At 41.9% G+C, this 22,669-nt stretch overlaps 1 protein-coding gene across 5 annotated transcripts in view; it reads left to right on the plus strand.

Moving 5' to 3' along the window:
* dlgap4a (discs, large (Drosophila) homolog-associated protein 4a) overlaps positions 1-21,652 on the plus strand; it is a 69,286-nt gene extending 47,634 nt beyond the window's left edge. Inside the window, exons 4-14 of one of the 5 annotated variants that reach the window (XM_029155935.3) lie at positions 5,693-6,973; positions 7,324-7,559; positions 7,940-8,017; positions 8,585-8,732; positions 11,368-11,602; positions 15,513-15,919; positions 16,014-16,111; positions 16,633-17,069; positions 17,785-17,876; positions 18,106-18,255; positions 18,658-21,652. In XM_029155935.3, coding sequence (XP_029011768.1) covers positions 5,756-6,973; positions 7,324-7,559; positions 7,940-8,017; positions 8,585-8,732; positions 11,368-11,602; positions 15,513-15,919; positions 16,014-16,111; positions 16,633-17,069; positions 17,785-17,876; positions 18,106-18,255; positions 18,658-18,882 — 3,324 coding nt within the window. In that variant the 5' untranslated portion in view covers positions 5,693-5,755 and the 3' untranslated portion in view covers positions 18,883-21,652. Of the gene's footprint in view, positions 1-5,692; positions 6,974-7,323; positions 7,560-7,939; positions 8,018-8,584; positions 8,733-11,367; positions 11,603-12,960; positions 13,282-15,512; positions 15,920-16,013; positions 16,112-16,632; positions 17,070-17,784; positions 17,877-18,105; positions 18,256-18,657 lie in introns of those variants that run through there. The other 4 variants (XM_029155936.3, XM_029155937.3, XM_029155938.3 and 1 more) reach the window with 4 other exon arrangements.
* The last annotated feature ends 1,017 nt before the right edge of the window (positions 21,653-22,669 follow it).

Here is a 22,669-nt window from a genome sequence, read left to right on the forward strand (position 1 = left end):
TTTAGATGTAGGCGAGGAAAAACAATGGAGGAGAGGGTGTTTGCGCACAAGGAGGCTGGCTCCGCCCCCTCTCAGCCTGACCGTTGCTGGAGCAGCTACAGACAAAACCAGGAAGCGCTAGTTATAGTCTTTGGGAAGATGGCAATCAATCCGCTGAGATATCTCAGTGAGGGAATAAATTATAATTTATATATTGTATGGAGGAATCTGAGTGTCCCTTCCTTCTAACAATAAAAATTACCGACGTTGTTTTGGTCAACCCCCATTGAAAATTGTTTTCCTTTTTACCATTTTATACAAGCTGTGTTGGAGGATTCACCCAGGCAGCTACATTTATTAAGTAATACAGCCCTCCTGTCTCTCTTACTTGGCTGCCATAGTCACACCTCCTGGTTTATTTTTCAGTTATTATTATACAGGGATGTTTTGTGTTAGTCATGTTTTGAGTGTTTGATTAAAAACACAAATTGTCATATAACTTCTGGTTCTCTCTGGCTGATTTGGCCCACTCTTATCTACCCATTCTGCCATCTTGAATGGCGGGTCATGACAGCTAGAGGCTGCACTGAATATATGGCTAGTGTGTTTTAACAGTGTAGCATGCAAGACACATCAGCACATGACTGCAGAGGTTAACTTATTGGGTGCATTATATCTTACTTTGCCCCAGACCAACACCATGTCAAAGTCACTTTATCAAACAGGCAAGTTCACAGCTTTCAACAGACACCCTGCAGCTGCTGGTACAAAGCAGAACACTTTATAACAATAGAGCTCCAGACATGCTAACTGTGTGCCACGCACCACTGCAAATACAGGGCAGATAAATGGGTTTTAAAATGTATCTGTACATTTTAATTATTATTAATTAATACAAATAATTATAAAGCAACTGTATTTTGTAGTGGTGATTCATGTTCTGAAGTGTTTTATTTCTAAGTGAATATGAACCAATGAAAAACATAGACATGGCAGAGTTTGAATCATTGTAGACCACTAGCTGGTGATAAGAATACAAATATTCCCAAATATTCTAGCAGCTGAAAAATTCAACTTTAGCAGCCTAGCACAAAGTATTGTGATCATAAGTCTCCGCCTAATTCAAATGTGTGTTTATGTGTGTGTTATGAGGCTGAGTTGGTACATACTGTACTGTAATTTATCTTTAATTAAAACCCATTCATTTTTTTTTCATTCTTATTACTTACATCTGTGCCCATAACTTAGTATTTAAAGTCTCTGTCCTTATTGTTGTCTTGTTGGTTCTTGTCTTATCTTATGCCCATTGCACTGTCTTGATGGTCTGTCTTGTCCGGTTTGTGTGTGTATTCTGTTTGTCGGTCCTGTTTTGTTAATCTGTCTGTCATGTAGTTGGTATATTGTGTGAAATTAAAACTAGAGTAATTAGAATTAAATAGGCAGATGTTTGTTCAGGTACATAGTTGGCTTTTCACTTAATAGTATGTTTTTATACATCTGGTACTGTGGTAAATAACAGTTAATTTGTGTAATGTTGGCTGGCACATCATTTTAGTGTATTGGTTCACTTAGCTCTGCTGGATCATTTGAGACACAGCAGCTGTTTTTAGCAAAAATGGTCTCATAGGCCCTCTGTATACAGCCTCCTGAAGATAAAACAGCAGACAGACCGATTTAGTGACTAGTTTGTTAAAAAAAAGCACACCAAAACAGCCAGATGAGTTTGAAAACTAAAAGTGAGCTGAAATAAGAGCTAATACTGCCCCCAAGTGGAAAAACCTAATCTGCCACAGTAAATACAGTGGAGATCTACTCAAGTGTCTGTTGTACTTCAATGTTTACTTGAGTGTCTAAATAAAGAAAAAACACTGGCACATTCTGTTCAAGTGGGTAACTGTAGTGTATTTTCTGTATAGTGTGTATCTTGATATACATATTTTAATGAGTAATCAAAGTCATAACAGCCTTCTGAGGTTAGTCTATTTTTTAAAATGTTTATATATGATATGTATGTTTATTTATGATATTAATTGTATAATATTATCTCTGTGTATATATATATATATATATATATATATATATATATATATATATATATATATATATAGACTAAGATAAATACATGAGCGAAGCACAGAAGGGCATTAGTAAGGATACCAGAGGAGCCAAACACCAACTCCTGGCAGACAGAACAGTCGCCCAAGACTGCAGAATGCGACACACCAACCTGTGCACAGCCTGGATCGACTACAAGAAAGCCTATGACTCAATGCCACACACATGGATCACTGAATGCTTGGAGCTGTACAACATCAACAGAACTCTAAGGGCCTTCATTGCAAACTTGATGAGGTTGTGGAGAACCACCCTTGAAGCCAATGGGAAGCCACTTGCCCAAGTATCCATCAAATGTGGCATATACCAAGGAGATGCACTGTCCCCACTGCTGTTCTGCATAGGTCTGAACCCCCTCAGCCAAATAATAAACAAGACTGGCTATGGATACCGACTCCGGAACGGGGCCACCATAAGTCACCTCCTCTACATGGATGACATCAAGCTGTACGCCAAGAGTGAGCGAGACATCGACTCACTGATCCACACCACCAGGATCTACAGCTCGGACATCGGGATGTCATTCGGGCTCGAGAAATGTGGGAGGATGGTGACAAAGAGAGGCAAGGTAATCCACACAGAAGGGGTCTCACTCCCAGAAGGAACAATAGCAGACATTGAGAACAGTTACAAGTACCTTGGAATACCACAGGCAAACGGCAACGTTGAACAGGCAACAAGGAATGCGGCAACAGCCAAATACCTCCAACGAGTAAGGCAAGTCCTAAGAAGCCAGCTCAATGGCAAGAACAAATCCCAGGCAATAAACAGCTACGCCCTGCCAGTGATCAGATACCCTGCGGGAATAATAAGGTGGCCAAAGGAAGAGATACAGACCACAGATGTTAAGACAAGAAAGCTCCTCACCATGCATGGAGGGTTCCACCCCAAATCCAGCACCCTGAGACTGTACGCTAGCCGCAAGGAAGGAGGCTGAGGACTAGTGAGAGTGAGAGCCACTATCCAGGATGAAACATCCAAGATCCATAAGTACATCAAGGAGAAGGCCCCGACAGATGACATGCTGAGTGAATGTCTCAGGCAGTGGAGAACAGAGGATGAGATGCTGGAAGAGGGACCATCATGGGAGGACAAGCCCTTACATGGGATGTACCACCGGAACATAACTGAAGTGGCTGATCTCAACAAATCCTACCAATGGCTTGAAAGGGCTGGGCTGAAGGACAGCACAGAGGCACTCATCCTGGCTGCACAGGAGCAGGCCCTGAGCACCAGAGCCATAGAGGCCCAGATCTACCACACCAGACAAGACCCAAGGTGTAGACTGTGCAAAGAGGCCCCAGAGACGGTCCAGCACATAACTGCAGGGTGTAAGATGCTGGCAGGGAAAGCATACATGGAACGCCATAACCAAGTGGCTGGCATAGTATACAGGAACATCTGCGCGGAGTATGGACTGGAAACCCCAAGGTCAAAGTGGGAAACACCTCCCAAGGTGGTAGAGAACGAGCGAGCCAAGATCCTGTGGGACTTCCAGATACAGACAGACAGAATGATAATGGCGAACCAACCAGACATTTTGGTGGTGGACAAAGAGCAGAGGAAAGCCGTAGTGGTGGATGTGGCAATACCAAGCGATGGCAACATCAGGAAAAAGGAAAATGAGAAACTAGAGAAATACCAAGGGCTGAGGGAAGAACTGGAGAAGGCTTGGAAGGTGAAGGCCACAGTGGTGCCTATGGTGATTGGAGCACTGGGGGCAGTGACCCCCAAACTGGAGGAGTGGCTACAACAGATCCCTGGAAAAACATCCGACATCTCAGTCCAGAAAAGTGCAGTCCTAGGAACAGCAAGGATACTGCGCAGAACCCTCAAGCTTCCTGGCCTCTGGTAGAGGACCCGAGCTTGGAATATCCAATATATATATATATATATATATATATATATATATATATATATATATATATATATATATATATATATATATATATATATATATATATATATATATATATATATATATATATATATATATATATATTGGAATAAACAAATTTGATCCATACATATGAGGTCATCAGAGATGTATACAAGCATGTAAAGGTGCTGGTGAAAGAGATGCTCACTGTGAATGTGCGTGTAGAAAATTCCCTCAGTGTGACGCAGAGGCACATACTGATGTCACTGACATCTCGACCAATCCAAGGATTCATTCAGCTTGCACATATTAAGGCCACTGTTCACACACACTAAAGCAGTAAGAATTACTGTCTTACTGTCAGTAAGAAAACTGTGAATGTTATTTCTTTATCATCGTGCCCAAGCGATGCTCGACACTTGTCAGGGTATCAGCAGCAGGTGGGCGAGGACATCTATGTATGTGTTAGTGGGTCAGTGGGTGGGTGTGTGTCAGTTTGGCAGCAGGGGCATCTACAGGACATGAACATGCAGGGTTACAGTCTGGTTGGATGGTTGAATTACAGCAGGCTGTTGTAAAATGCTAGTGTGTTTGTTAGCACACTGCTGTGCCCATCCAGGAACACTGACTCAGATGAGTGTCTGCCCCCACATTGCAAGCATGTATGGGAGGTCAGAGAGATGTACTGTACTGTAAGTGGCAAACCAGTACAGTGTAAATATGTGTAAATAAGTTAACATCCCGTATCCAGCTCCGAAGCAAAATTGTATGCTTGATGTGGGAGAGGGATTTTACCATGGACTGTTCAGTGAGTCACTCCAGTGTGATACAGAGCATCTGTTAGAGATAATTTAATGCAGCATGGGTTTCTGCTGTGTGAGTTAAGAGTTTTTATAACTTTGAAGCACTATTACAGTCTGTTATGTTATATCTGAGCTATGAGGAAGCCAGTGACAGATGAGCTTGTGGCAGTCAACCCTATTCTCCATATGCAGTACCTCTATATCTCTATTTCAATCATGTTATTTACACAAACTGATTAATGTGATTCACACGAGGTATAAACAGTACCTTGTGTGTTTCTAAAGAGCTTCCAGTAAATAGTTCATAAGCTGGCTGTAGATTCCAACAGCAGAAATGTATTTCTGCTTGTATCTAATAATATTGTTACTGAGTGACATAAAACTGAGATGTTTTTCCACATGCTTCGAATAGAAATGACTTAGTTTATTCCACGTTAAGTACATTTGAGTTTCAACTATTATTTGTGAAAATGACAGTACATTTGGAATGTGTGTGTGTGTGTGTGTGTGTGTGTGTGTGTGTGTGTGTGTGTGTGTGTGTGTGTGTGTGTGTGTGTGTGTGTGTGTGTGTGTGTGTGTGTGTGTGTGTGTGTGTTATTCGTTCACAAAATCAAAATCAAAAGCATATTGGCTGTTTTTATTAGCTTTAGTATAAACTGGGAAGGAATGTAGCTTATCATTATATCAAATGGCTGTTTTATGGTTATGCTCTGGTAGCTTACAGTAAATTCACAAAATTGCATTTTCACATTTCCATTATAGTAAACATGCCTAAGATAATCAATAACCACTAAAATGTGAGTAAATCATGGGATAAAAACTGTCCAGAAGGGTTTAGGAGGTTTTAAAATCAATTCTAACAATGTGTGTACTAAGCACCAGTTAATGGCGTTCATCATTCTATGTGTCATTGCAGACTAAGCCCCTCAGGCCTGTAGATCTACTGGAATCATGTTCTAATGACTGCGTCTCAGCCAGCATGAAAGGGTTAGGAGCCAACCGCAGTCGTCACCTATCGGACTCATGTGAACCAGCAGGATGCCCTCAAAAGCCTCTCTGCTCTTTGATCTCTGACCCTCATAGTTCCTTTCTGTTGAGCCCCACTATAAACCACTATGGCACTTTGGACCCTCATTATCAACAGTGTCCTCCCACCAGTCCCACCAGCCCTGACTGCTTGCTGCCTTTTAATCCGATGTCAAACAGTAGTACTTTTCCTCGCCTGCACTTCAACTCCCAGACTGAGCAGGGCGACTACTCACAGGGCTGTATGACTGCTAGTGGTGGAGTTGGGCAGAGTAGCAGGGCAGGTACACTGTCCACCTCATTATCTATGGGTATGGGCTTGGGTCTAGGCCTTACTGGTGCTCCTATGATCACCAGTGGCTCAGCCACCATCTCCTCTGCAGCAGCAGCAAAGATGAACCGGTTACCTTCCAGCCTTTTGGACCAGCTAGAGAGGCATCTGCCCCTACAGAGTGATGGCTTTAGTACTCTGCAATTCCACAGAGGGCGTATGTCAAAGCAACGCAGTGATAGTCCGGGACGCATTCGGCACCTGATGCATTCTGTGCAGAAACTGTTTGCCAAGTCTCAGTCATTGGAAAACTCAGCACTTAAAGGCAGCATGAATGGCCGCTCTGCTGGAGGAATGACTGGCACCACAGGGGCTGGAGAGGATGGTGGGAGACCAACACGCAGGAGCAAGAGTAAAGACAGGGCTAAAACAGAGGTGCCAAAGCAAAGACCTCGGCCTAATGCTCTGAGCTTCTGGAGCTCAGATGATGCCCTGGACACTGACACTACCAAAGCTGGCACAATTGCTGTGGGTTACCGCAACCCACTGAGCATGATGACTCTTGGAAGAGCTGTGTCAGACAGCCAGGCCGCTCCCAGACATATTTCACAGGGCTACAACACTATTTCTGCACATACTCTAAAGACCTCAAAGAGCAGCAGTGACCTCAAGTTACTGGTATACCCAGCAAAGCAGGCAGAATCTAAAGAAGAGGAAGCAAGGATTAGAGAAAGCAAGGATGATACACTAAGGAAGAGGGGCTCCTGGTCCACGCTCACCCTCAGCCAGGCAAGGCAAGTGTTGCAGAAGGGTTCAGCTACAGTTAACAAGACTCTGCTCAACAAATCAAAGTCATGTCACCAAGACCTGGCACAACAGTTCCTTCAGGTAGGAGGGACAGTGAGTATTCATCTTCATCATTATTCTTTGTAAGTTTGCATGCATTAACATTATTTTGATGATGTGTTAGTAAACACTTCCTGCTTTCCCTTATAATTTAATTAAATTGAGTCCTTTGCTGTTTTTTTGCACTTATTTATGCATATTATTTATGTATTCATATACAAATCATGACATTCATCCCAGTTATGGCATATTTCAAGTACCATTGCTTCCATGCCCAGAATCATACTGTATGGTGAATATTCTAATGTGATTAAAACCAAGACTAGAAATGCACACAACTAAGCCCTACAACTGTTAAAGGTATGCATTACATATTTTGGGGTGTATGTGTTTCTATAATTCAGGTGCCACTGGGGGACTGGGCTGGAACCTTATGTCAGGGTAGGGCCAAAGGAACCGAGATCCCCTGTCGAAGGATGCGCAGTGGCAGCTATGTGAAAGCAATGGCAGACCTAGAAGACAGCGAGGACTCAGAGGGAAGCCCCAAACCTTCCCCTAAATCTGCAGCTCGTCGCCAGAGCTACCTGAAGGCCACCCAGCATTCCTTGAGTGAGCAACCGCTACCACCACCTCCACGCAAGTGAGTGCACAACATCGATTCAACATCATATTACTTGAACTGTGATATTGATTATCATACTCATTGTATTATCACAGTTGAGTTTGTGCTTTTTTATTTACCATTCATTAAATAAGAAACTGAATGTTAGTATTTTTATTTAAATGTGGCAAGACACATTTGGGAACCCCCAAATGTAGTCAGCAGATGGCAGCATCTTGTCACAAATCATTGGACCAGCACTTCTCAAAACAAGTCAATAGAAGCTATTTGTGCAGGCGGAGATCCATCTTAACTAGAGAGGTGACAAGACACGTCATGGGCTGGTATCTTCATATACTACGAACATAATAGGAGGTGAAAATTTGCCATGTTTTTCACTCCTACATACACACCGACAGGCCTGGTTGCTACGCTCTCATGTGGGAGGATTATCTCTGGTCGCCTCTGCAAAGTGCATGCTCTATGCAGCATCTGAGGTCAGTGTCATTCATTGACAGGACAGTGTGGCCATCCACTCACTTTTACCTTCCCTACCACTACTATCAGCCATCTTTTGTGTCTAACCCTCGCAGTACGGTTCCCCTGTGCTCTCTGTTCCATTTCTCACCATGCAAGCACACACAAGAGTGGTTTGCCGGTACTGTACTCTTACCTGTCGTTTTTTTAAGCCTTGCAAATTTTCACACCATGCAAATCACTTCTCCACAACCTCCCTCTTACTACACTCACATTTGCAGTTACACCAGGTGGCAGATAGAGGAAAAGAGGAAACCTTTAGTTTATGAAAAAAAAATCTGATAAAGTTGATTCACTCAGGTTTGCTCTTACTGTAAACTATTGATTCCTCTGTGCTGCAATTTTAAACCCTAGCACATACTGTACCCCATCACTATCTGCACGTCACACGTATTTAATTTTAAAACATCCAGGGAACTTTTTGGAGTCTAATTTAAAGGTTCTCTTGGATGTCATCAATTAAACATAGCTCTGATTTATTTTAACACCTGACCTCTGAGAGGCTGATTTTTAAATTACCTCCACAGCTCCCTGCCATCCCTGAAAGAGCTGTCAACTAATAGGAGCCTGGATAACTTAGACTGCCTGGTGAGCCCATTGGAGGTGCCTCCACTGCACAGAAACAATGATTTTAGCCAGTGCTCTGGAAGCCTGAGCAGAGACTCAAGCACTCAGGTATATCTACTTTCTTTTCAAATGTGTTGTTTTTTGTAACTGGATAGAAGTCCACAGGTTCCTCAACCAAGGTGATGTATGGTCAGGACCAAACAATTATTTCAAGACAGAAATGTTTATTTTTACCTGAGAACATCAGTTTTCAATCACAGACAAGAGGACGGACAAGAGAAAAACAAAAATTTAATCTACCTAACTAACAAGGTAGCAAGAATAAACTGAAGGCAATAGAGACACCATCCATCCATTCTCAACCACTTTATCCGGGCCAGGTTGTGGGGGCAGCAGTCAAAGCAAAGAACTCCAAACTTCCCTCTCTCCGGACCCTCCTCCAGCTTTTCCGGTTGGACCCCAAGGCGTTCCCAGGCCAGCTGAGAGACATAGTTTCTCCAGCATGTCCTGGGTCTGTCCCTGGGCCTCCTACCGATGGGACATGCCCAAAACAACTCCCCAGGGAGATGTCCAGGAGGCATCTGGAACAGATGCCCGAGCCACCTCAGCTGGCTCCTTTGGATGTGGAGGAGCAGCAACTCTACTCCGAGCTCCCTCCCGGATTCAAAGCTCATGACCATAGGTGAGGGTAGGAACATAAATTGCCAATAAATTGAGAGCTTCTCCTTTCCGCTTAGCTCCCTCTTCACCTCATCGGATTGGGTGCGGCGGCTGCAGTCTTTCAGTCTCACGCTCCTTCCTTCGCTCACTCATGAACGAGACCCCAAGATACTTGAACTCCTCCAACCCGGAGAGCAAACCACCTTTTTCAGACTTGTAAGAGATGATTCTCATCCCAGCTGCTTCCACTCAGCTTCAAACCGTCCCAGCACACACTGAAGGTCCTGGCCTGATAAAGCCAACTGGACAATGTCATCCGCAAAAAGCAGAGACACAATTCTGTGGTCCCCAAACCAGATCAGCACAATAGCACAGGCTGAAGCACATTTGGCCCATCGGAAGCCATCAGCTACCTCAGGAGTCCCACAGGTCATCCAGATCTGATAGGACTCCTTCTTCAGCTTGGTGGACTCAATGTCTCCAGCCTACTTCAGAATCTGGTCAAAGCTCTCCCAGAGGTGTGAGTTAAAGATTCCTCTGACAGAGGGTTCAGCCGGTTGTTCCCAACAGACCCTCACGATACGTTTGGGCCTGCCAAGTCGTTTCAGCCTCCTTCCCTGCCAGCAGATCCTTCTCACCACCTGGTGGTGATTATTTGACAGCATTTGACAGCTCAGCCCTCTTTACCTGAGTGACCGAAACATATAGCCGAAGGTCAGGTGACATGACTCCAAAGTCTATCATCGACCTATGGCCTAGGGTGTCTTGGTGCCATGTGCACTAATTTGACCCTTATGTTCGAACATAGTGTTAGTTATGGCTAGACTGTGCCTAGCACAGAAGTCCAATAACATAACACCACTCGGGTTCAGATCGGGGAGACCCTCCCAATCACACCTCTCCAGGTGTCATTGTCATTGCCCACGTGAGTGTTGAAATCCCTCAGCAGTACGATGGGATCCCCAGTTGGAGCACTCTCCAACTCTCCCTCCAGAGACCCCAAGAAGGCCTCACTGCCATTCGGCCCATAGGCACAAACAACAGTGACTGACCTATCACCGACCCAAAGACGCAGAGAAGCGACCCTCTCGTCTGTTGGGGAAAACTCCAACACATGACGGCTGAGCTGGGGAACTATGAGCAAGCCCACACCAGGACGGCTCTCACTGTGGGCAAATCCAGTGTAGAGGAGAGTCAAGCCCCTCTCAAGGAATTGGGTTCCAGAGCCCAGGCTGTGTGTGGAGGTGAGCCTGACTATTTCTAGCCGGTACCGCTTAACCTCCTGTACAAGCTCAGGCCCCCCCAGTGAAGTAACATTTAATGGGCCAATAGCCAGATTGGCTGTCCAGAGATTGGGTCGCCAAGGCTCCTGTCTTCGAATGCTACCCAATCCACCATGCACCGCCCTCCTATGGCTCCACCTGAGGACAGTCCTGCGCCGCCCTTGTGGGCTGTGCCCGGCTGGGTAGCGTGGGAATAGGCTTGGCCACCAGGCGCTTGCATATGAGCCCCAGCCCTGGGCCTGGCTCCTTCACCGCGTTAAGGCGGTGGTACAAGGAAGAGAATAGAGACACTGATAACAAAAAAAATTATTAATAATTAAATACTTAAAATAATTTAAACTACAAAAAATACAAAAATAACATTTTAAAAAATGTATTAACAGATACAACTTGGGTAAGGCAATGAACTAAGAAATGTGTGTAGTGAAAGGTTGAAGCTGGAGTTCTTATACTGTATATTAAATCCAAAGGGCAGGTGTAAGTAATAACAATGATGATTACTAGAGCAAGAAACAAGAGCAGAAAACAGGAAATGAACATGAGGAAGATGGGAGAAATAGAAAAGATGCTTAGGCATGCTTAATTTAATACAGTTGTATTTATATAGCACCAATTCACAACCAAAGTTATCTCAAGGAACTTTTTACAACCAAAATTTTTAATATATTATAGACATATAGTAAATGTATATGAGATGCAAGCACTTTTCTTAATTTTGGTTGTACTGGGAGTTGTAGTTTGTTAAAAAAAAATACTTTCCCTAGAAAATGCATGTTTCTCAGTCTGCCCTCTGCCCTTAGCGTGTGAGTATGCACACGTTCTTTCAGGTATGTGGGCACTCCTTACCATACTGTGAAGGGGAATCGCAGGCGGTAGAGGCTCTGGATTTGCCTGCACCTACATGCTTCCGGTCCCGCAGCCACAGCTACCTGCGGGCCATTCAAGCAGGCTGTTCCCAGGATGAAGATACAGCTTCTGTGGACTCAGACTCACCTCCACCCACCACTACAGGCTATAACTACAGCTGTGACACAAGTGAGTAACAGTGACAGGACAGATATGTAGAAACTACTATTACAGTACATGTACATCTGTACAGTATGTTTAGTTTATGTTAACCCTATAGAATATTACAGGTAGGTGTATTACACATGCACCTAGTTCTACACAAGGATAAAATTATCGTCTTGGCTAAGTGCTAAAAGAAAAGTTCAACACAAGATGTCAAACAAGGAAAATGTTCTGTTAAGTTTCACAGTGATGCAGGACACCGCACCTGTCTAACAAAATAAATGTGGAAAGTTATATGCATTAAATGAGACAACCAGGTGAGATAGTGATGTGGGATTATACAGTATAAACATTGATATGAATAATGAACAGTACATTCAGTACAATAAAATTCAATTACACCATACACAGTATTTGCAGCTGTGGCAATTATCACATACGTGTTTCAGTCAAAATTAATAATTTGTTATATGTTAAGATAAGATTCATACTTAATTGATCCCCATGGAGAAAGTGTGTTCTTTTACCCATTGTCTCAATGGGGGAGCATTGGGCTGCCATAAATGGGGTCAATCAGGGAGCTACTGTGAAGTCTCTTGCTCAAGGATACACCTGGTGGGATCAAGCCGACCAGGCTACTGCTCATAGTAAACAAACAATAATTACAAATTACAAAGCAACCTTTGCAACAAAACGTATAAAGCCTTTATTTTGTTCCTTTTTTAAACTGAAAGAAAAAGAATATAAATTCCTATAATAATATATGATGTCAAGTAGACTGTGAAGGCTGTTCCAAAACATGAAACATGTTTTTTTAAGTAGGCTGGGTTTATGTTTAGATCTACTATTATTGTGTTATTCTAGAAACTAGCATCTACTCAGGTTCAGTGCCCTAAATCCAGGTATCAAATTTTAACAGAACAAACACTATAATACAACAATGAATCACTAAGGTATCCATTTATTGTTTGGAATACAACTCATTATCAGCATTTATAAACGTGTCGACCTTGATAAGTTTGTGGACGCCCCAGTGAAAAGAATCTTGACCCGCCCCTGCGTTTAAACCCACAGCTGGCAGTTTCTTTTTCATTCTGTCTGGAAGTCTTGTTGCTTCAGAGCTGGGTTTATAACGTAGCCGATTGGCTGACCTTCCCAGTCACGGGGCAAGAATTGATTCTCTGAATCGTCTCCGCTGATGGCCACTCATAATACATCGAATTCGTGGGGGTTTCTGGGGATTAATGTCCAGACAGACCTGCTCCCGCGACGTCAGTAAAAAAAATGAAACGCACCTATACATTCCTCCAATCACAGCAATGCGCGATTAGCGCGAGGTGCCGATTGGACCAATCGGCTGCAACGAGCAGCTGAGGTACAAAGCGTGAACTCCAATCCTCGTCGTCAAGGGCGTGTACCACAAATCTTTTCTTCTTACGGCAGGACTCCATACCTCGCCTGGATATTGTCTGCATTTACTCAATCGCCAGAAAGTAGGATTACCGAGTCGTTTACGAGGCAGACTTTTTTCGCCAAACCGAGACAGTGTTAGAACTGTCAGTCATCGACACCCTAACAGGAGCGCGCTAACACGAGCTAATGGTGTGGCATCAAGCTAAAGTGGATGAAGAAAGGAATTGGAGCCCTAATGCGAGTTGCTAGCGAGCAGCGAGGTGCAGTCGTGTGTCCGCTGCCGTTTGACTGTAGGTAAGATGGAAACTATCTACGGTCGTCAGTCTGTCTTTGCTCGCTAATGCCGGAACGAAATCGTGGCTAGTGTTTGTCGGCGCTGAATGAACAATACTGAGCGAGAACCGGCTGTTAGCATGAGCTAGCAGCAGGTGAGTCGTCAACCCTCTGTAAGTAGCTAGGCTCCCTGTTAGTGCGGCTAAATACACCATTATGTCGCTTCCAGCACATGGGTAACGGGCGTCGCTTACTGCACTCTGTAATGTCACTAGAAACGTCGTTACTGAGACTGTGTGCTTTGCATTTAAAAATGTAAGCAGTTCAGTTTAAACCCGTTTCACTGACACACGCCGTTCAAGCATGGCAATCCACCAGTTTCCACGAGATGGAACATTGTTCGTTCCACATTTACTATTACATGTGCCGTTGTTCGGTTTCTTTCATTTATCCTACTCTCAACATGTGACCGTGGTGTGAGCTCAGAGGCGTTGGGGAAGTTGGGGATGGTGATAATAATCGGCATAAATAGCAGTTCATAAAGCAAATCCAAACTTCCAGATAGACATTACATTTGTCTGGAGGATCACTCCTGACAAGGAAAAAGTACACTTTTTCACCTGGTTGACATTTTAAGCTTTTTGTCAGTAACTCTAGTAAAATCTAAACCATAGCCCATCTTGAAGTCACGTGATCTTAATTTGGTAATTCTGAGGTCCAGTGGCTCTTAAGTACACAGTTTCGTCTGTTAGACAGCTTTTCTCCTCCTGTCCAGTGTTGTGCTTTGCAATTAGAAAACCTAGCAGGTTCCCCCCGAACTTAGATTCCTTTTACAGGCTCATTTAGACTAACATCAAAGTGAACCACTCACAGTTATGTTAAACATCCAAATTTTCTTTTTTTTTAACCAATGCTTAGTAAATGTACATGTTTTTGTTTGTCTCTTATTAACTCTTGTCATTATACAAACAGAAGCATAAGATTATAGCGTATCATCAGGCACAGTCACTTTTTTTATTGTACTGTAGGCACAAGGTGTGTTCATTGTACAATCCCTTGTGCATCTGTGTATTTCCACGAATAGGCTGAGTCATCCACACATGTTACACACTCTTTCTCTGTCACTTATTGGTGAGGTAATCTCCTGACTGAATAGGTGAAGCAGCTGTACCTTTTACAGCAGGATGAGCAACAGACAAGAATCCTGGTGTGTTATTACTTTGATGATTAGACCAAATATTAAAGGTCCTTAGGACTTCAGCTGCTACTAACGCAAGTAAATTTGGTGATCTTTATCAGTCTTAGGTTTATCAGCTTGGATTAAGAACCAGAGTAGGTCTATATATCGGCAAGAACAGTGGATAATAATGCACATGTGTATAATGTATGGAAGTTTATCAGACTCAAAATTCAAATGGTAATGCATCGTTTAATTTGAAAATGCATTTTGCATTTGGCAATCTGATATTTCAAGTGGCAATTCAATACCCAGTTTCATTATTTAAAAGTTTTATAAAAACTTTAATCAATTGCATTTCATATTGTCATGGTTTTTTGTAGTATTCAAATGGAAAAGCATTTTGCAAATGACAATTCAATATGCGTTTACTCATTTTGCTGCACTGTGGCTTTCCACAACTTCCCCAAGGGGATGAGTTAAATGCAGAGATAAATTTCCTGCACTGCTGGGATCAAAACTTGTTGAAAAATTGATGTTAGGCAAGTTTGCATTTATATACAATATTATAATGGTTAACAGTGACACACATTTTGACTGTGTTTTGTGTTTTTCTTCTGCATTTAACCCATCCCCTGGGGAGGAGTGGGCTGCCATGCAAGGCGCCCACTCCTTGCATAAAGTGGGCATTCAACTGAATGAGCAGTTGAATAAAGTTTTTAGTTTTGGAGAAAGTGAAACACCTGTTTTTATATATTTTAGCTCCTCCTCCTTTTTTTCCTAATGCTTGAACTGTTTTGCTTAATGGGACTTTATGCAAAGCAGAGAAGAATGTTGCCCTGTAAGACTGACCCCAGGGCTATGGAGGTGTGGCATGTAAAATAAGATCCCCGGAAAGAATGATGTCAGTGTAACAAAGTTGCCAACAGCTTACAGGAAGCACAAAAGACACTTGTAGCCCTTAGGCACCATCTTGTTCATGTTTAGCTGCTAGGGTTTTTAATTCTATGTCTTAAAGAAAATGAATTCCTAATTCTTAGCTCTGTTTTTCTTTCCTCCTCCTGTCAACAGTTGGCAATAAAAAGTCTCCTCCTCCTGTGCCACCACGCACCACCTCCAAGCCACTCATCTCTGTGACACTTCAGAGCAGCACAGAGTCAGCACAAGACACATACCTTGACCAGCAGGACCGCGGTAGTGAAGCCAACAGCCAGTCAGGATGCAGCAACTCCTCTGACAGTCTCTGTAGCAGTCTGGGTAAAAGGACCCAATCTCTATTGGCTACTGCGACCTCTGCAAACACTGCAGCATCTTTGCCTCCTGTTCCAGCCCGTCGCGACCTCCCCCCCACTATCACTGTCACCACTGCCACCTCATCAACATCTGTCCAGCCCCAAAATGACACTGTAAGCACTAGTGTCACCCTCGAACAGCCCCCAACTGCACCAAGGAGGAAGCTGTCCTCAATTGGAATTCAGGTAAAAATGTGTTGCTGTTTTTTTTCTAGTTGAATACGTTTATCCTAATAGAAATTATGTCTGACGCTGGTTTTTGGTTGTTAACAATTTTTAGGTGGATTGTCTTCAACCAATTCCAAGAGAAGAACCATTACTCTTTGCTACACCACTAAAATTTCAGTCAATTGGTGTTCAAGTGGAGAACGGAAGGCCGTGAGTATAAGCTCATTGCATTCCCAATTACTACTAGCCATCAGTAGTCGTTTGGCAGCTTGTTAGGTTTACTGTTCTCAAAGATGTTGCAAATATTGATTGATATTGGGCTGTAGCCTTTTCTCTTCATACCAGTATACCCTTTTAGTCTCATTATTTAGCCTCTATTTCCAGTGAATCTGCAGCCTGCACAACAGGAAGTGGCTAAGGTCATTCAGCACTGTCTGATAGGATAGGCACCCAGTGCAATAATGAAGCTTTTACTCTTCAGGCTGTACGAAAATTGAATTGAATGTGGAACTAGTCATTTAGCTGTCATTTATTGCTCTTCCAGCTCTGATTTGATGGCTTTTTGTATGTTTTTTTGATCCAGCTGCTATAAAGTACTATTAGTTATAACACTGTCTTCTTCACACTATTACTATATGTACTACATTACTGTGGAATGTTTGATACTTCACTTCATTGCATTACTCATTTAACTTTTCATCAGTAGCTGATATATTTGCATGTTTCTGCAGTCTCAGCCGGGACAGCAGCATGACCTCCAGACAAAATACAGAGACAGAGCTTCAAGAGCCCCAGGATACCACACCTGCTGAAAACAAAACAACCAATTGCAGCAATAGTCAAACAAACAATACCACCAAAGCCAATGAAAAGGACATAAACATGGAACAGCAGCCCTTAAAATACATCTTGGCCCAATCAAGTGTACCCAACTCCCCTCCGGAGAATCTGGACCCAGCTTTAGACCCTTCCTCTCTGCCTCCACCAGACCCTAGCCTAGAGAGTGGAAACAGCAGTTTCCACAGAGATACTGCTCAGCCTAGTACACAAGCATGCCTCCGGGATGGTAACTGGTTTCTGAAGCTTCTAAAGGCGGAAACTGAACGAATGGAGGGCTGGTGTCAACGGATGGAGCAGGAGACCAAAGACAACAAGCTCTCAGAAGAGGGTGAGTGACAGGATTGCCTGAAATAATTTTGTGTCTAAATTAGATGAGATACTTTGCTATATACAGTATTTGTCTCTGGTGTCCAGGTTACCAATGTTATAAGACTTGAGATGTTTTTTCCAGGCTACGTGCAAATCATTCTTTATTGATCCAGTTTATTGAAATTGTGTCCTCTGCATTTGACCCATTCCTTCAATATGGGAAGCAGTGGGCTGACACACATGGGGGCGCCAGAGGAGCTGTGTGTCCTGATCAACACTTTTTTTTTTATTGGTTGACCATTAACCATTTTTTCCCAGCTGTTTCTTAAATATGAATGAGTTTGGAGCTGACTAGCTGTGGAGTCTCCGTCAGACTGCTTTCTGTGGACCTAAATTATGAATTTTCCTTTACACGTGCAAATATTAGCCAGAAAGTAGCAAATTAAATGTCATGTGCTGTCCCTTGCAACATGAAGTTAGTTTATTACATCAGAGGTTTATGTCACAAAATGTTAAATAGTAAATATTGGCAAAAAATAAATAAAGGACACCTTATCCTATGTCTATTACGGGACATTTCCTATATGTATATGCAGTGTTTCTCTGGAGCTCAAAGTAGCAGTAGCAGCCTTTTTTATTGTAGTCTTTATATTTGCCTTTTAAGGTGAGGATTTTTTCACTCACTTATTCATGCCTGATTGTTGACCATCTTTCGATCTTCCTACTTTCTGTAGTGTTGGGAACGGTCCGCAGTGCAGTTGGCAGCGCTCAGCTTCTCATTTCACAGAAGTTTGAGCAGTTTAGAGGACTTTGTAATGAAAACTTGGTGAGTAGTTCTCACTTCCTGTTAAATGTCTGGTTTGATTAGTGGTCCCTTTTGTTTTTAAGTTGCTGTTTTTTCTGTATACAAGTATTGATTATTCATCTATCTAGATTTGTGAAAGATGATCATTCTGTATTACTCTAGTATTCTTTTTCAGCCACTTATAGTTTGTATAAATGTTGAGATTTGATCTGTGTGTGAGATTCTTTTGGGGGTTTTTTTCCTGTACTAGAATGTGAATGCAAACCCACGACCAACGGCACAGGACCTCGCTGGCTTCTGGGATTTGTTACAGCTCTCAATAGAGGACATCAGCATGAAGTTTGATGAGCTCTACCAAATAAAATCCAACAATTGGCAGCTTCCTGAGAAATCAGAGAAGGTGATGTTTGGGCCCAGACAGTATTCATTAAACCAAAATTGTTAGGACAGTCTAAATTTTTTGTGATCTCCTGTACGTCTGGTAGCTGTAGAGGTGCTGATCATAAAATTAGAATATGATTATGTTTTTCAATCATTTCATTTAAAAAGTGAAATTTGTATATTATATTTATTAATGATATTTCAAATGTTTATTTCCTTAGCTGTGATGATTATAACTGACAACTAATGAAAACTCCAAATTCAGTTTTATTACTTTATTACTGTAGTTGAATTATCGTAAATCTGGTGTATGCCTTTTTTTTTATTTGACTTTTTATAAATCTGCACCACTTGTAGTTTTTCAGCCAGTACCACTGCATACTTTGTTTATTATTTTTCATTCCTGATATGATTTCCTCAGGATGGCAACAAGCAACTTCCATCAGCTGTGCCAAAGAAGCAGTCTAAGCCCAAGCTGTCTGCGGGAAAGGACAGGAGTGTGGACTCGGCTGTGGACAAACAACGGCAGGAAGCCAGGAAACGTTTGATGGCAGCAAAGCGTGCGGCATCAGTACGACAGAACTCTGCTACAGAAAGCGCAGACAGCATTGAAATTTATGTCCCAGAGGCTCAAACCCGCCTCTGAGAGCAAACCATCTTCAATCATTGATAAAAAAAAATCTTCACTTGCATCAGACTTTTAATGACACATACATAGACAAATTTTAGACAAAGCTGTACCGATGCACAGAGGCCATTCCTCCATAGCAACAAAATTGATAACCGGAGCGACGTGGGAATCACAGGGCAAAGCATCAACAGACAATAATGCAGATGTTTACTCTGCTGCCATGGGACAGAAATAACACGTTTAATAATATTATTAGAATTAATTATCACCTTTTAAATATATCAAGACTGTCTTAAATGTGCAAGTGTCTTGAACAAACTGTACCGTGTGAGCTGAAAAATCTTGGAATCCTAAAAGTTTATTCTTAATACGCCCCTCATTGCTGAGGCTACCAGCAAGTTGTGGCTGCCTGGTTACAAGCTGATCTACTATCCACACACTCAGGACACAAATGTAGGTGTACTCACGGTCCACAGCGTCTTCCTGTTTATTTCTATTAGACTACCACTCGTTAGGTGTGGTGTGTATGCTTTACTATGTAAGAAGTATAAGATGGCATTGTTGTAAAGAGTTTTAAAATAGAGAATCAGAGGAAGACAGTAGCATATAAATATATATTATAAATATCACACTATGACAATGTTGAATTTGTAAATAATGTGTACCAGATTATTTGTTAGAGAGGTCAGTGTTCTGTACCAAGGTAGTTTTTTTACATGTAATGTCATGATATATTAGCACTTGATGCAATCATTCACTCAACCACTCTTCATCTTTTCACCAATACAATAGCTCCATGAAGTCATTTGTTCTTGTGAAGAAATGTGAGGAGTTGTTGTCCAGACAGAACCACAGAGGAATGTATGAAGTGTATGAATTTACATTTTATTGAGTTGATCACTGCACACGTGTTTCCCATCATTTGCTTGCCTAGTCATTCTCAGATTTTCATGCTATGTAGGGGACCAACACACTCACCACCTAAGGCATTCCTATTCAACCAGACCACATGTGCTACGGTGGGGGTTTCCTTGCTACTAGAATGGAAATGGAATAGCATAGCAATAATAACCCCCCATTAGAGCAAGCAGTGCAGTAGGTAGCCAGTCTTAACTTATTTAATTCCAACAAAAAAGTATGAAGGTCGAATGTTTATTTTTTTTAAATAAAATCTCAGGTTAAAATCTCCTATAGTAAAAAAACACTATTTATTGTATAATCTCAAATAAATTGGCCAAAAGCTTAGCACCATTGTCAAATATTTTAATTCCAAACATAGCCTGTGTTCTTGAAAGGGAAAGGTTCACCTGACTACAGATCTTGTCTTTTTTTTAAACCCACCATAGCACTTGTGCCATTTTCTAGGAGCTTAAACTCCCACCCTTTTTCTTGGAATTGAAATAACAATTGTACTTTTTATCCATTGTCAGTAGACACATTTTGTGACATTCAATCGAAATGAAGTCAATCTAAACATTTGACTTCGGTATTTAATGGTGCTGTGAGGGACACTTTGTGCCAAACTGGCAGCGTTCACAATACTTTGTGTCCTTTGTTAAATATTTAATTTAAGTTGATTATTTTATTTAATCTGTCTGTATGCATTCTCTGCAAAGTTTGTTGCCAACAGCTCACTCCAGATTTGCTTTTCGTTGTGTAAGCCCATGACACTTTGATTATAAACAAGTAAAAAGGGTGCATGAGTAGATAGCAGATGCTGACGTTCAATAAGGGCACTAGTTTAGTATGCGTTTCTGTTTTGGTTAGAAATGGATCTCCCCCTACTGGTTAGTCCATGTGCAGGACTCCAGACATTTTTTTTGTTCTCCATTTTGAATCAACATTAACTGAAAAATGCAGTTGAACTAGGAATGCTGACACAATACCAATACTATATTGGTATTCTATAATTTGCATTACATCAACAAAGGACATGTTCATCTCATTGTCCAAGGAATTCATTAAACATCCCTTTGCTATACCGTATGTCCTGGTCATCATTTTTGCAGTCTTTTTTATTACACCCATGCATACTGTCAGTACAACTGTAATAATAGCTGATTAAAACTACACAGATCTTCTATACCTAAATTTTTGTGTAAACAAAAAGCATAGCCTTCTTTCTTATAAAACATACCTACAGTATTAAGATCCTAACAGTGAATTTTAAGTACTCCTTTAAATAGGTTTTGCAAATCTGTGTTAAGGCATTCAGGGTATGTTCTGCAGTAAGCATGGGTGGAAAGCCTGCTTTTTTGTGTAATTCAGGAGCTGATTCCGTCATTTGCCCACATATTGAATTTTAAGAGAGCAGGACCTGATCAGGAATCTTCAGACCATTTGTTTACCTGTACTTTGTGATATTAAAGGGCTACAAAATGGACAAACAATAAGCAGGATGCACTCTGGAGGCAGATTGTGTGGATGTGCTGTTTAACCACCATGTGGACGAGGCAATATTCTCTAATACTATGTTATGATTTTGAGACACAGTTGTTGCCAGTTGAAAAGGGCAAAAAATTATGTGTGCTTTGGATGGACTCGCTGGTAGTCATAAATCTATTCTTACTCCATCACCTACCCTAATGACCATCTGTCCTTTCAGATCCAGCTAGTAAAATGAGCAAAAACTACATACTGTAGTTTCAGATTATCTTGTATTAACAAACATTATTTTATAAAAAGCACACATCTTAAAGACAAAGGGTTGTTTCATGTTATGGTGTATTAGTTAGAAACTGTGAGGCTAGTTTTTTAAGACAATAAAGAAGTGTGTTTGAAATTAGGTATGTGGCTTTCTTTCCTATATAAAGTTAGGTGTAAAATTAAAGGACAATGCAATGAAATAATGAAGGGTCAGAAAAACAGTAACGCTGACATTACAAAAGGCATGGTTTTATGGTGTAATTGAAGGGAGATTAAAGTGTGGTTTATGTGTAGTCTATTTGACCACGTGAGTCTCCAGAGGGATTATCTGGCACTACACTACTGTTTAATCTGTGACATATGCAAGACTCCAATCACCACCAAAAGACCATCCTTCTACTATTTAATTTGTGGAAATCTATGTTTTTTTGCTGAAAATAAGCAGAACTTCATATGGTAAAACTGGCATTTAAAGGGTAAAAATCCTAAAAAATATATTTAATGCTTGGTAGTTTTGGGCAGGTCTGAGGTTGTTTAAGTGATTTACAAAAAAAAAGTTGTTTGATGATGATTCAATAGCAATTTTATGTGCATACCAAAAAAGGCCACGAGGGTCTCCATTGTACAGTATACTGTAACTTCCGTATTAGAGACAATGGATTTCAAAAATTCAACAAAAAAACATTTCTGACAAAAATCATGCCAGCAGCTGTAACACAGCCAAAATGATCAGCAACTAGGAAAAAAAACACCATCTGACAAAATCTACAAAAAAGACCGAGGGCGGCATAAAGGTTAAAGACCTCGTAGTTATTGAGCCAGACCGGACCACTGTTGACTCAATGCCCGTCCACCCAGCAGAATCAGAGGCAAATACCCAAGTACCCAGCCCCAGAAGATGGAGCCCAAGTACCCGTGGTCCCCACCTTGAGAAGCCCCCCCCCCAGAGAGGGATCCACCCCTAAATCGCCACCCCCACAAGATCGAAGTGGGGCCCACCCCAGCAGCTGGATCATATCCCCTAGCACCACACTGGGCACTGGTTTTACCCACTGGCACCCCAGGGGAAGCCTCCGAAGTCCTGCATGAGCGTACAGTATATGACTAATGCAGTTAAAACTGAGGAGCATCTTACTTTAGGAGGGACAGTAAGTGA

The sequence above is a fragment of the Betta splendens genome, chromosome 7 (genome assembly GCF_900634795.4).
Source record: "Betta splendens chromosome 7, fBetSpl5.4, whole genome shotgun sequence".
Lineage (NCBI taxonomy): Eukaryota > Metazoa > Chordata > Actinopteri > Anabantiformes > Osphronemidae > Betta > Betta splendens.